Source organism: Lissotriton helveticus, chromosome 5_1, assembly GCF_964261635.1.
Source record: "Lissotriton helveticus chromosome 5_1, aLisHel1.1, whole genome shotgun sequence".
In the NCBI taxonomy this organism is placed as follows: Eukaryota; Metazoa; Chordata; class Amphibia; order Caudata; family Salamandridae; genus Lissotriton; species Lissotriton helveticus.
Genome location: NC_136065.1, coordinates 172,260,105 through 172,275,868, shown reverse-complemented (window position 1 = coordinate 172,275,868; position 15,764 = coordinate 172,260,105). Strand labels below are relative to the sequence as shown.

General features: G+C 46.8%; 1 protein-coding gene across 4 annotated transcripts in view; it reads right to left on the bottom strand.

Moving 5' to 3' along the window:
- Positions 1 to 453: 453 nt before the first annotated feature.
- Positions 454 to 15,764, bottom strand: part of MORN5 (MORN repeat containing 5) — a 132,596-nt gene continuing 117,285 nt past the window's right edge. For all 4 annotated transcript variants that reach the window (XM_078640837.1, XM_078640839.1, XM_078640838.1 and 1 more), the window contains one exon: positions 454 to 653. In XM_078640837.1, the coding sequence (XP_078496963.1) occupies positions 568 to 653 (86 nt within the window). In that variant the 3' untranslated portion in view covers positions 454 to 567. The remainder of the gene's footprint in view (positions 654 to 15,764) is intronic.

The following is a 15,764-nucleotide window of genomic DNA, read 5'->3' as shown; positions in this document are numbered from 1 at the left end:
TTTTCCCACCGAGCCAAGCAGGTCGTAAATAGGTCTGTTAAATCCACGGAAAGGGATATAGTATGCGATGAGTAAATCTACTTCTGCGGCTATTCCTCATTCCATGGGGTTTAATTCCACGTCACTGGTGGGGTTTTACCACGCAGTGGCATGTAAATCCGTATTTGTAAATCGCGAACTACTCTCCCTTATGGGTCTCAAGGCGCTGGGGTCTGTCGTGGAAATTAAGAGAGCTATTGCCCAGAGTCACATGGTGCTGAACTGAGCTGCCATCGGAGGCGGGATCGAACCATGAACTCTGTGCTCCGAAGTCAGCTGCCCTGGCCGCTGCGCCACACCTCTCAACTGCAGTTTTTGCACTCTATCTGCACCGCGCAACTCGTAATTGAGGCCTAAGTAAGTAGGAAGTGCATACACAGGACATGGAAAACACAAGACATGTACAACTTCTAATCAAATAACAAGTTCCACAAGTTTATTTCGATGTATTCCATAAAAAACACACACAAAAAATCATATTTGTGACAGCAGAGTAGAAGGTAACCATGTTCAAGAGACAAGTGTGAGCTACAGCGGATGCTTCGGCTTGTAGCCAGTTATTTCATCCCACTCCTTCCGACAAGTCCGTATAATCCATTCATGTTCATCATCATCTGAAATGACAGGGATAAAAACAATGAGTCCCGCCCCCTGGGATCAAGCAGAGGCCTAGACAGGGAAAGAACCAAGAGAAACATCTATTTCACATTTCAAATGTGATTTTCCCCCAAAAACACCGTTTCACTCAGAAACTGAAACATAAACATGGTTGGCAATAAGCACTATTTTATCTAAACATAAAGATCATGGAAGACAGATGGACTGTTTAATCGATGTTACTACACAGGCTAGGCGAAAAACATTACAATACCATTTTAAATGAGTTCTGAGAAAGTTTACCAAAAGGTTACCGCAGTTTCGGTATTAATAATATTTTGCCTATTATAAAGCACCTCCTGCCAGATGACTGATCAGCACTGTAAATTACAGGTATCACTGCTGCCGAATTTATTCATGATCTATTTATTGATCAAGGAACAATAAAGGTTTTAATAGGCCCTGCCATTGTTCGAATTTGTGAGTTGAAGGTCACAACAGATTTGGCTAGATGTAGTGGTGCGCTGGATGTAGGCATACCCTTCTACACATTCTAGCACTGACGTAGAGTCTTGGAGATGAGCTCCAAAGGCTAGGTTCACCTTTCACAAATGCGCTACCCCCTAGGGCAGGTACCAGAATTGACCAGGTCTACACCCGGGTACCCAGTTAAAGATGCACCAGGGGCAGACCAGGTCACTCCACTCAACATACATATTATAGGTAAAGACGCATCAAGAACAATGAAGAGAGGACCAAGGGTGTTATGTGGCAGCATACCAGAGAATATATTTCGGTGGGAGAAATTAGGGAAATACAGATTGTGGTGGTGGTGGGTGGCAGGAAACGAAATATATTATTTTAAATATTTAAAAGGAGGACAATGGGAGGGAGATCTGGGAGAATTGCAACTATTTATTTTTCAACTGGGAAAAGGAGGGGCTAGATGGCTAGAGTATGGTGGGTATGGATGGTGGGTGTGGGTAGCATGACCTCGGGTATTATTAATGTTGCATATACTTACAAGCCAGGGCAGGGGGCGGGGGATAATGCAGATAGGGCCATGCTATATATGGTTCCTACAGAATTATTCTAACCATGAGCTGCAGACCTGAGCAAGGGAATTGGATTTGGGTGAGGGCTTTCCTATAAACAAAATTGGAAATGGATAACAGCGAATAAGGGTATACTTTTCATCACTGGGTTCTGGGTGATGTGGTAGAGAATTTGAGCATTGCTTGTGTTTTCTATTTGATGGCACTCATAACCACTTTGTGAAGACACCCCTGTTATTTTACATTACCCACCTCTCTTTTATGATATATGTATGTATAACCACTCTGTGAAAAACAACCCTGTTATTTTGCATTACCCATCCACCTGTTGTTATATGTATATTACTTAATGGCGGAAGACACTCTTTAGCTCTAGTTAGGATTCCCAGAGATAGACTTTTTGCTTGCTAATAACTTTGCCACCGTTTGATGATTCTCCATGAAACTTGCAGAACTATTCCCCTTTTCTACATTATTTGATGATGCAACACTTCATGGTGGTTAGTTATGGGGGGGGGGGGGGGGGGTGCAAAGACAAAAGGGGGGTACCAAAACATATTCAACCACCAATGCATCCCATAGACTTTTTACTCAGACATAGGACAAAATGTTTGAATAGATTTTCATGAAATTTGACAGAAATATAGAATTATGGCGTGGAAAGGCTCTTTTTCGCTATTTCATGAAAATCTGTCCTGCACTACTGCAGTAATAAGAGCCTAAAAGTTTGCAATATCTTAGGCTGCAGTATATGGCAGTATTTCGTGGTAAACTGCGGTACATAATGATGACAAAATTGACAAAACAATATTTTATTGACTAATGAAAACCTTTACAAAATAAAAAGGCAATCATGTTGTTTAGAACACACTTAGACTGTTGTGGGTTTCTATGTAAGATATAGGTTATTAGTATGTTTAAAGCTATAGTAAGGCACGATGCACTTTAGGATAGTCTGTACAGGTAGGTTCAATTGTTTATATTGTTTTATATATATTTTTTAAAAACTTCTCAAAGTACTGTGGCATTTCCCCAAATGTACCACTGTACTTAGAAATGTTAAAAAAAGGTATGCAAGTAGAAGGGTGCTTTATACAGCATACTACACCATTCTACTGTATACCACTACACTCTATGTCGCCGCACTGTAACAATCACTGTACCGTACACCACTCCTCTGTATACCACTATACTCTATTCCACTGCATTGTCAACCACTGCACTGTATGCCACTGCACTGTACGCCACTTTACTGAACATTACTCTATGCCATGTCCCTCCATTTGACAGCACTGATGTCTATGCCACTCCACTATACTCTTCTCCACTGCACTCTGTGCTGTTCTACAAAACTCTACACCACTGCAGTCCATGTCACTGCACTGGACACTACTACAGTCTGCACCACTCCACTCTGAACCACTGTACTCTACTTCACTGCACTCTACACCACTGTACCCTGTGCTAATCTACTCTGCACCACTCTACTCTATGCCACTGCAGAGTACAGCACTCTACTGTACTCCCCACTCTACATGACCGTACTCTAAGCCAAGACACTGTACTCAACTTCAGTCTACACCAGTATGATCTGATCCACCCTACACCACAGCACTCTATGCCACTGTACTTCATTCTATCCACTGTACTCTGTGCCACTCTGCTGTACCCCACTCCACTCCACTCCACTTTACTGTTCCCCTCCACACTCTACTCCACTCTACTCTACTCTATGCTACTCTACCCTATCCTACTTCACGCTACCCTACCTCACTCGGTGCCACTGTGCTGGAAGGCATCCTACTCTACACTTCTACTGTATGCCACTCTACCCCACTTAGCTCTACGCGACTGTACTGTATGCCAATCTACTCTATCCCACTTCATTCAACTCCACTTCAATCTGCCCAACTTTACTGAACACCACTCTACTCTTCTCCAGTCTCCTCTATCCCACTTCAATGTACACTTCTTCACTCCACCTTGATTCCACTCTATGCCACTCTACTCTACCGGACTTCACTGTACCCCACTTCACTCTACGCCAATCTACTGTATACAACTCTACTACACGCCTGTTAGACCTGTCAGCCTTAGGGTGTGATCTCCCCAAGCTTTTTGCCTTCCTCCTCCATTTGTTGCTGATCTCGGTTTTGCTGGCCATAGGACTCTGCTCACTTTACTACTGGTAGCCACTTCTAAAGCGCATGTGCTAACTCCTTAAACCATGGTAATATTGTCTAATCCCCAATTGGCATATTTAATTTACTAGTAATTCACTAGTAGAATGGCACTACATCTGCACAGGGCCTGTAAATTAAATGCTACTAGTGGGTCTGCAGCACGGATTGTGCTACCCACTTAAGTAGCCCTTCATATATGTCTTTGGCCTACCATTGCAGCCTGTGTGAGTGTTTTTAACTGTCATTTCAACCAGGGAAAATAAACCTTTTACCAGGTACAAACCTTCATTTTTAATACATATGTCACTCCTTGGGTAGGCCCTGGACAAAGGGCAAGGTGCAGTGTAGTTAAAAAGTAGGACATGTAATTTAAAGTTTTTTATGTCTTGGTAGTGACAAATTCTCAAATTTGTTTGTCAGTACTGCAAGGCCTACCTCTCCCATAGACTAACATTGGAGTTATCTTAATACATTTAATAAGCTGTAATTTCCAAATGAGAGCTGGATTGTGTCTTTGGAACTAAAATGAAAAATCCTAAATGATGGTGAAGTCGGATTTTAAATTACAATTTTGAAAACTGTGGGGGGTTGGTTGCAGGGCCCGACACCCAGCGAGCAACCAACAATGCTTTTGGCCAGAGACCCTGTGGCAAGGGGTTGGCTGCAGGGCTGAGGGCCATCCGCTTGTTTGCGGCAAAACCACTGCAGACACCCAGGCCTGTCCTCTTTTTTTAAATTGTTTTGTTATTTTTCAATTTCCCTACACTCTTGCTCTAATAAGATAAAAATACACGTCATGGGTTGCTTTTATTCATTCCAGGTTGGCTTGGGTGGTATTTTACCACTCTAAAGCTGTAATACTGTATCTGAAGTGGTAAAAGGCTTTTCCTGTTTTCAAACTCAGCATGGATTGCACTATCAAATCCTATGCTTAAAGAGTTTGCTGTAAAAATGGCATAAGGCTTTGTCACTTTCTAACGCAGCGTGGATGTCACTGTGCCAATCCTACGCTTAAAACCTCTGGAACTCTAGTGGAAAAACAGACGTTTGAGATGAGCAGATTCAGAGTGTTGGTGGTGGTCAATGTAAAGGAGCTACTTTCCACCTAAAAATTTGGGAACAACCCTTGTTGCTTGTATTGACCCGCTGCTGCTCCAAACCAGAGGGTGCGTCGTCTTGCGGACCACCCTAGCAAAGTCCGTTATGAATCAGCAACTTTCCCTCGAACAACAAAGGATGACAATGCAGTGTCTTGACAAAATAATGATTTAATTGTCAGCTGTCGGACGTGTTTCGCCTGCTCCTGCAGGCTTGCTCCCCAAGCACTACGCATAGCTGAAATTATTGCATTTAGACTTCGCGGCACCTGCATAATTGTAGTTTTTATGCAGTAAGGGTATATGCCTACTTAAGCTTTATTTTGTCAATTTTTAGCAAATCATGGGCACATGTCGACAATAAGCGTACTGATACAAAGTATAGCAAAATAGAATCGCTATACAGTTGTGTTACGAGGTCACATTGATTTTTTTAAATTTTCGAATCATGTTTTTATGTATTATCGAAACATTGTGTTTTTTATTGAGAAAACTACCAGTCTGTTTTCTAATGCACTTTTTTAGTAGTTTCACATGTGACACGGCACTCAAGGATATTTAAAATGGCTGAATTTTTTTTTTAATTTGTTGGTGAGCAAGCCTGCAGGACAGGCGAAACGAGTCAGACAGCTGACAATTAAATCATTATTTTGTCAAGAGACACGGCATTGTCATCCTTTGTTGCTCGAGGGAAAGTTTGCTGATATATATATATATTAAATATATAATATAATAGTTACAGTTAGAAGCAAAGTTTCCATAGGAAAAGCATTTTTTGTTCTTCCAATTAATTTGGCGCCCTCCACGAATCTTCATGAAATGATAACAAAACTTCCCCTTTTTAGTTCAACTGCTGTGTTGAAAGTTTCGGGGTGATCCATCAAGCAAGAACCGAGAAAAAATGGGGTCGCAAAACGTGTTTTCCCCATGTTATGTCTATGGCGATTTTTCATTTTTTTAACACGACTACGGCCTGAACCGTTGAACGGAATTAGATCAAATTTGGCAGGAAGCTAGATGTTGGTCTAGAACACGTGTTTATTGTGATTGGGTGTAAATCTGTTTAGTAGTTTTTAAGATATTTAAGTTTGAAAAATACGGGGACGCTAGTCCATGTACTGGACTCATGATCCTACTGGAATTTGTTTGGCTGCCAACACTTCAACAAGGAAGTGTTGACCGCCATCTTGGGACTCGGATGGAAGTCGAGCCTCCAAAGAAATGCACAAAAAAAAGAAAGTGGGGCAGGGTAGGATTACCCTGACCCTCCAGATATGGTGTGGGTGGTCCCACAGGGTTCCCGCCGTGGGTTAAAAGCATTTTTTATTGCATTTATTGGATTGCATTGTGCTTCCGTGGCAAAATCTAAAAAAGATATGCAGGCTCACACGCGTCTTTTTCATCAAGCCCTCATGTGGGCCAAATTCCTGGGCCAGTTTTTATAATAATGCGGGGGTGCCCATGCGGCATCCCCATGCCCCTCGGGCTGTTATCTCCCCAGGACAAACATAAGCAAACTGATGTGGGGAACATGCACAGCCACCCCTCTGCAGCCCTGAAGACCACCACCTCCCCGGGGTAATTTGTTAAATTAGTGCAGGGAAGGCCCATATGGCCTCCCCCCACTGCCCCGGGGACCACCACCTCCCCAAGGTTTTATGCATAAATAATGCGGGGGCTAGGCAAACACCCCCGCAGCCCTGGCGACCACCACCTCCCCGGGTCTTGAAGTTTAATTAATGGGGGCCGTGCGGACCACACCAGCCCCGGGGACCGCTACCTCCCCGGGGAAATTAACAATACGGGGGCCGGAAGGCATCTCCCCAGGACTCAATGATATAATGGAGGGGTCCGTTGTGGACCCCGGGCCTGACGACTACCACCTCTCAGGGTTCAATGAAACAAAGGAGGGGGTCATGTGGCCCTCCTCCTGGAGCTATATATGGCCCTAGGTTCCTGCTATGTCCTGGGGTGCCCACCCCGGGATATAGCTGTTTGCTATGGTTGGCGGGAGCTTTACCTCTCCCGCCAAACCATAGCAAACTGCGCTCAGCAGTTGAGAGCAGTGAAATGTTCTCACTTGCTAAAGCAAATACAATTGCTGTGACACAGAGGGAACAAACGCGCCTCCTGGTGCACTGCTGGTTGCGGAATGAAGTCCCCTTGGATGCTGAGGGTCCTTGGGGGCCAGGAACCCCTTCAGTTATCTCTGGTAAGTCCCATACAGCGGTACTGCTGAGAGGTCTTTGGAGGCCGAGCCTCCTTTCTACACCACTCTACAAACACGACTCCTGACGCGCTGCTGGTTGGGGAAGGAAGACCCCTTGGCTTTAGAGAGTCCTTGGGGGCCAACTAGACCTCCTGTTACCTCCAGTAAGTCCCACGCAGTGGGACTGCTGAGAGGACTACAGAGGTCACACACCCTTTCTCTATCACTCTACAAGCACACCTCCTGGCGCACTGCTGGCAGGGGATGAAGTCCCCTTGGCTGCTGAGGGTCCTTGGGGGCCAACTACTGCTCCTGTTACCTCCAGTAAGTTGCACAGAGTGCGACGAGTGTGAGGAATTCAGAGGTCATGCCCCCTTTCTGAACCACTCTATAAACATGCCTCCTAGTGCAATACTGGTTGGGTGATAAAGTCCTCTTGGATGCTGAGGGACTTTGGGGGACCAAAAAGTTCTCCTCTTATCCCCAGTAATTCCCTTACATTGGGAATCCTGAGAGCTGGTAGGAGGCACGCCCCCTTTATCCACCCCTCAAACCTGGCTGCCAGTTAAAAAAACATAGAAATTCACTTACAAAAATAAAAAATAAAAGTTACAGGTACGATATAGTTAGGGAATAGATTTTGAAAAACCTTAGAAATGCACTGAAAAAAACAAAGGTTACAGGGACATTATAGTTAGGAAATAGATTTTGAAAAACCTTAGAAATGCATTGAAAAATAAAAAAAAGTTACAGGGACGTTATAATAATTAGGAAACAGAATTAAAAAATCTTATAAATTCACAGAAGGAAACAAAGGTTACAGGAACGTTATAGTTAGGAAATAGAATTCTTAAAAATTGTATGAATTCACGTATAAAAACAAAGGTTAAAGGCTCAGATTTCCCTCGTACAAAACCAGTGAAATACAGCAGTTATAGTTTGCTGAGCTAACTATAACTTATGCCCTCACAATACACTGATGATGACCTCATATATTACATCACTCATGACATGGTCATGGTCGGTGACATCACTGATGACTTCTCAAATGCCATCACTGATGACATTTGCAAGCAAGTGAGTGTAAGTGTTTTTAAGAGTTGATACGTACTACAAAAGTTAAATAACACGTCAACAATAATAAAGTAAATAAACACAACGCAAAACAATTGCCACACCAATTTAGAAAAATAGAGTAATATTTAATATACTATAATAAGAACAACTAAACACTAAGAAATCCAATCAGTAGATCCGGAGATATGCAGTTTAAAGTTTTTATGTGAAACTAGAGCCTAAAAGCACAAAGTGCCAACTGTGGAAATCTGGTCATGCCAGATCGGGACCTTACAATACTGAAAAACGAATGTAGGAGTTTTTCACTACTAGGACATGTAAGACTTTCAAATACATTTCTAAAGATTTGAATATACCAAACTCTGTCCTATTGGCTGTTTAGGGCCTACCCTAGGGGTGATTTATACGTATTAAAAAGGAAAGTTTTTGCCTGGCAAAAGGTTTATTTTTCCAGGTCACCATTGCAGTTTAAATCGCAGGATGCACTGGCATGCCTGAGACATGTTAAAAGGACTATTTCAGTGGGTGGTACAATGTCAGCTGCAGGCCCACTAGTAGCACGTACAGTCCCGGGATACATGCTGTGCCACTTTACTGGGGAATTACAAGTACATTAAATGTGCTAGTTGGAAATAAGCCAATTTTGCCATGTTTAGAGGAGAGAGCAAAAACCCTTTAGAGTTGGTTAGCATCAGTAAAGTGACAGAATCCTGTGAACAAAAAAGACGAGATCAGCAAAAAAATGGAGGAGTGTTACAACTGGGGTCTCTAGTTGGCAGAGGTAGGTACCACTGTCCAAATAGGGACCCTTGCTTCTAGTCAGGGTAAGGAGGAAACACTCTTAGATAACCTCTGCTCACCCTCTGGGTAGCTTGGCACGAGCAGTCGAGGCTTATCGAAGGCAATGTGTAAAGTATGTGTACCAAAACTCACAGTAACACAGTGAAAACACCACAAACTGACTCCACAACAGTTTAGAAAAATAAAGGTATTTAATCTAAACTGCACAAGACCAAAGCGACAAAAATCCAACATACACAGTTCAAGAATATGGTTGCAAAAGAGTTCTTAAGGTTAGCGTTAAAATAATCCACAGCTGCGTGAAAAGTTCACAGTTGCGTCACGTTTAGCCAACAGTACCTTTAAATGCGACAAAGTTCCAGAACAGAAGCTGGTGCGGTGGAAAACAAGCGATGCATCACTCCTGAGACCTTGGGGAGGCGATGCGACAATTCCGCTGGATGTAGCGGGGGTGTTGCGACTAATCCGGTCTGTATGGGGAGGGATGCGATACCTTGTATGGATTCGATGTGACGATCTTTAGGGGTTGCGACGATCTCCGGGGCGACGATGCATGGCTCAGCGGTGATCTTTCACTCGCAGTTCCTTGATGGGATGGCTCTGCGACGATTCTCGCAGCGACGTGATGCGGTGAGCTCACCCAGCAGCGACAAGCTCTGCGACAATGTTCGCAGCGATGAAAATATTCCCCCAAACGAAGGATGCGATGTCTTCAGGCAGCGGCAACAGGTGCTGCGATGATTCCGGTCTTCGTAGCGGCGGGAATTTTCTCGCTAAGTCGGGGATGCGATAAAACTTGCAGAAAGTTCCTTAAAAACTTGGTTTCCAGCTTCCCAACACAGGTACAACTTCCAGAGGCACCACACATGGGCCACACACTCCAGGAAGGACAGAACTCTCTCAGCAGAGTTCAGGGAAGCTGGGGGTGAAGTCCTTTTGTTCCTGGGACTTCATAACAGGGAGCCAGCTCTTCTCAGGCCCTTGGAAATTCCTTCAAGCAAGGGGACACAGCACAAAGCAAAGTCCTTCCCCTCTCCTTGGCAACAAAGCAACAGCAGGTCAGTCCAGCAGAGCAACAGCAGGACCGTCTTCCTTCTCCAGTTTCAGCTTCCTCCTTGGCAGAGGTTCCTTCTTGATTCCAGGATGATCTAATTTTCTGTAGTCAGGGGTCCTGTACTTATACCCCTAAAAGTCTTTGTTCCCTTTGTGCAGGAGGGCTCTGAGCCCGGTCTGAACCAGTTCTGGGTGTTTCTTACGGACTTGGTTTTCCTAGCTTCTCCTTTTCCTTTCAGAGTGAGGGGCAGGGTCGTCAATCGCCCAGCAGGAGGTGGAGCCAGCATTGTGGAAGGCAGGCACAGCCCTGTTCACACCACTCAAGATGCAGATGCAGTCATTCAGCCTAGGGCTGACTCTGCCAGCCTCCTGGGGGCTCCCCAGCCCCTGTCACTCTCAAACCAGACAGTCAGTTCACAAACAGGCCAAGGCACACAGAAAGGTCAGACAAGAGAACAGCCACTTTCTAAAAGTGCTGTTCTCAAACACAGGATTTAAAAACAACCTTTCCTAAAAGATGTGTTATTAAATTCTGAGTTCAGGGAGACCAGACTTTTACGTCCTACCTTCCTCCTATGGGAAGATATGCTGGTAGCCACTGTAGCCAGCATTCCCCATGATAGCCTATGGGCAAGGTAGCCTTACAATAGTGAAAAACGAAAATGGCTGCCTTTCACTACCAGAGCATGTCACCAGCACTAGTACATGCTATACCTCTCCCATACACTGCACCCTGCCCATGAGGGTACCTTGAGCCTTCCATAGGGGTGGCCAATGTGCACAGAAAGGGAAGGGTTAGGCCTGGCCAGTGGGGACACTGACCAGGAGGACATGGCAGTTCACAGACTGCACACAGGCACTGTGGTGGCAGGCCTGAGACACCATTTTAGGGCTACTCATGTGGGTGGCACAATCAGTGCAGCAGGCCCACTAGTAGCATTTGTTACCACCAGCCCTGGCACACTTAGTGCACTTAACTAGGGACTTCTTGGTGACACAAATGTGCCAATCATGGATAACCAATCACAATAACAATGTACACAGGGAGCACTTGCACTTTGACACTGAACAGCAGTGATAAAGTGCCCAAAGCATCTAAACCAGCAAAAACGAAATCCAGCACAGCCTCAAAAATACAGGAGGCAGGGGCAAAAAGATAAGAGTAAACCACGCCAAAGATGTCAGGTCTAACACGTGTCCCCTCCAAGTGAAAGTGGGGAGAAATACCCGCCTTCTTGGGAGTTCTCTTCACTAAGGCGGAAAAACCTGGACAGACCATCAGCATTGGCATGTTCTGTACCAGGGCGGTGTTCCACCGTAAAGTCCATTCGCGGTAGGGAGATGGACCACCTCATCAGTTTTGGGTTCTCACCCTTCATCTGCATTAACCATCTGAGGGATCTGTGGTCTGTCTGAAAACGGAATTAAGTCCCAAACAGGTAGGGCTTCTTCAGAGCCCAGACCACAGCAAAAGCTTCCCTTTCAGTTGCACTCCACCTCTGTTCCCTGGGGAGTAGCCTCCTACTAATTAAAGCTACAGGTTGGTCCCAGCCCTCGTCGGTGATCTGTGAGAGTACTGCTCCCACACCATGTTCTGAAGTGTCTGTCTGCATTATGAACTCACTGGAGAAGTCAGGTGCCTTGTGCACCGGTGCTGTGCACATGGCAGTCTTCAGGGGATCAAAAGAAGTTTGGCAGGCTTCGGTCCAATTAGCTTTCCTGGGCTGCTTCTTGGAAGTCAGCTCTGTCAAGGGGGCAACGATGGTGCCATATCCCTTGACAAACCGTCTGTAATACCCGGTGTGACCTAATAAGGCTCTCACCTCTGTCTGGGTCTTGGGAGGTTCCCAAGCCAGAATGGTATCAATCTTCCGCTGTAAAGGCGCCACCTGGCCGCTCCCCACCTGGTGTCCCAAATACACCACGGATCCCAGCCCTATCTGGCACTTGCTGGCCTTGAAAGTGAAGCCTGCCCTTTGCAGAGCCTTCAACACTTCACAGAGGTGTTGCAAGTGTTCCTCCCACATGGAACTGAACACAGCAATGTCATCCAGGTATGCAGCGCTGAATTCCTCCAGCCCGGTCAGTACCAGCCTCTGGAATGTGGCAGGGGCATTCTTCAATACAAAGGGCACGACACGGAACTGGAAGTGCCCCTCTGGCGTTGAGAATGCAGACCTCTCTTTGGCCCCATCAGTCAAGGCAATCTGCCAGTACCCAGAAGTTAAATCACACGTACTGAGGTACTGGGCAGCTCCCAACTGATCCACGAGCTCATCAGCTCTGGGGCTGGGGTGTGCGTCAGTCTTCGTGACTGCATTGAGCCCACGGTAGTCCACACAAAACCGGAGTTCTGGAGTGGCACCGGGCCCAGCAGCTTTTGGTACTAAGACCACTGGGCTAGCCCAGGGGCTACTGGAGGGCTCAATCACCCCTAGCGCCAACATCTTGGAAACCTCTTCCTTGATGCTGGCCCTGACCTTGTCAGCTACACTGTAACATTTCTGTTTCACAGGTAAATTATCTCCAGTGTCCACATCATGGACGCACCAATTGGTGATACCTGGGATCAGGGAGAACAGGGAGGCAAACCGACCCAACACCTGGCGACAGTCTCTCTGCTGTTCTTGGGTCAGGGTGGGCGAGAGGATCACACCATCCACTGACCCATCTTGCTTCTTGGTTGCCAGGAGGTCAGGAAGAGGGTCACTTTCCTCTTCTATTCCAGCATCTGTAGCCAGGAGCATTGTCACTTCAGACCGCTCAAAGTGGGGTTTGAGGCGGTTCACATGCAAGACTCTCAGGGGCTGCCTGGGATTCTTCAAGTTAATCAGGTAGGTTACTTCGCTCTTGCGCTCCACCACCGCATATGGCCCAGTCCACTTGTCTTGGAGCACACAAGGCTCCACTTGCGCCGTCACCCACACTTTCTGCCCAGGTTGAAATTTGACCAGAGTGGTATTCTGGTCGTACCATCTTTTCATTTCTTCCTGGCTAGTTTCTAGGTTCTCCTGTGCGAGCTTCCTGAAGCGTTGTGTCTGGTTGCAGAAGGCCAGCATGTAGCTGAACACATCCTGGGATGTCTTCCCACGGGATTTCTCCCACCCCTCCTTCACCAGTATGAGAGGTCCTCTAACAGGGTGGCCATACAGGAGTTCAAAAGGACTGAACCCTAAGGACTTCTGGGGTGCCTCCATGTAGGCAAACAACAGGCATGGTAGAAAGAAGTCCCACTTCTGTCTCATTGGCTCTGCTAGGCCCATAATCATACCTTTCAGGGTGCGGTTGAACCTTTCAACCAACCCATTTCCTTGAGGGTAGTAAGGAGTGGTGAACTTATAAGTTACCCTACACTCCTCCCACAGAGACTTCATGTACCTAGAGATGAAGTTAGTACCCCGGTCGGAGACCACCTCTCTGGGGAACCCCACACGGGAAAAGATCCCCATCAATGCATGGCCCACCACTGGTGCTGTGATTGTACTGAGAGGGATTGCTTCCGGGTACCGGGTGGCATGGTCCGCCAAGACCAGGATGAACCTGTTGCCTAAGGCTGTCTTGGGGTCCAGGGCCCCCATGATGTCGATGCCCACACGCTCGAAAGGGGTGCTCACCACAGGAAAGGGTTGGAGGGGTGCCGCGTACCTCCCTCCGCTCTTGCCACTGGCCTGACATGTTTGGCAAGATCTACAAAAGGTACCGGCGTGCTTCCTCATCTGGGGTTAGTAGAAGTGGTTGACAAGCCTGTGGAAGGTCTTGTCTTGCCCCAGATGTCCTGCGAGAGGCACGTCATGAGCCAGACCCATTAAGAAGTTCCTGAAGTGCTCGGGTACCACCAGCACACGGGCTGCACCGGGCTCAGCGAAATTAGGCTCACTATAAAACAACTCCAGAGCATCCCCCTCAGGTTCTGCTCCTTCCTGGACAGTGGGAACAGCCGGGGCGGGTTTCCCGCGCCCCCTGCCTCTTCATCTCCTGGCAGGTCTCCGGGCCACTGTTTCAGGCTCCAGTTCTGCTGAATCACCCTTACTGGCTGCTATAGCCCACGTGGTCACACAGATCCACGCAGACAAACCCAACATCTCCAAATGAGTTTGGTGTTCCACATCCTTCCATTGAGAACTCTCCAGGTCACTACCTAGCAGACAGTCTACAGGCAAGGCATCACTGACAACAACTTCCAATAGAACAGAGACCCCTCCCCATTCAAAGGGAACAGGCGCCACTTTGCAGAGGCGCACTGAGCTATCAGCTGCAACTACTGGGCGGAGTACATTGGGGATACACTGCTCTTCAGACACCCACTGACACCTCACGGATATCATGCTGGTTCCCGTGAATCTCAGAGCCTCTATCTCCCTCCCATTGATGATCACCTTCTGCCTGTATTTCTTAGTGTTAGGGGGCAGGAAGGTTTCCTGAACCATCTGTTGGTCTCCTAAAGAGACAAGGGTCATCACTGCTAGTTCCCATTCCCCACTAGAAATCAAATCCCCACCCAAAGCTACACTTGCTAACCCTGTGGCTGGAGCCCCAGCGGGTGCAGGGGGTTTCTTGGGGCACCTGTTGATAACATGTCCCGCCTCATTGCAGTGAAAGCAGGTAGGGGGACCTCTGGTTTCCCATCTGCCCCTAGGGGGCCATGGCTGCTTGGGTCTGCAGCATTGGGACTCCTTTCCCTGTGAACTATTTTGGGGCCCTTGAGAGAACTCCTTTTGGTTACACTTGTCCCCCCCACTCTTCTGCTGGGGACCCTGCCCACCTTTGGCTGTGGTACCCACAATTCCTCTGTGGACCCTGGTATTGGTCCAGCGGTCCGCCTCCTTAGCAAGCTCAATAGGGGCTGTCAGCTTGCTCTCTAAAAGATGCTGGCGCAGCTCTGGAACACAAAGACTACTCAAGTGCTCCCAACTAATTAAATATAACAACTCCTTATTATCAGTTACTTTGCTGCCCTTCATCCAACCTTGTAGTGCACGCGAGTACAAATTCACACACTCCATCCAAGTCTCAGACTCTTTCTTCTTAGAGTTTCTAAACTGCAGTCTGTACGGCTCTGGAGTAAGTCCATACCTGAGACATAGGGCCTCCTTCATATTGGGGTAGGTCACTCTAACTCTACGGGCTCTAGAGCACTCCTCCCAGAAGCATCAAAATGTTTCCACAGGCCTGCCCCCCAATGGTGTTCAGGCACACCATTCATTCTCAATGCAATTTCATAAGAAGTAAACCAGGCATAAATATCCTCACTCCTACTGTAATTCTGTACCAGATCCTTGGGAATATATACTTTACCCCCCTGCACTGGCTGCGCGCTGCCACCACTTGAACTGGAATCCACCTGCTTGGCTTTTAGATCCAGTTCTCTCATGCTCAACTCGTGAGCCAGAAGCAATTTCTTTTCCTCCAAGGCACGGGCACTTTGCTCTCCTCCGCCGCCCTTTCTCTCTCCTTGGCTGCCCTTTCTTTCTCCTGTTCCATTTCCGATTGCTTCATTTTCATCCTCATGACTTCCAAGTCATATTCTCTCACTCTCTGGTTCTCCTCTAACTCTTCTGGAGTGAAACCCCTACTGGAATGGTTGCTGCCAGGCCTTGAGCCTGGTCTGCTCACAGGCAGATCCATTTGCAACATTTCCCTCTTGGGGCTCCCA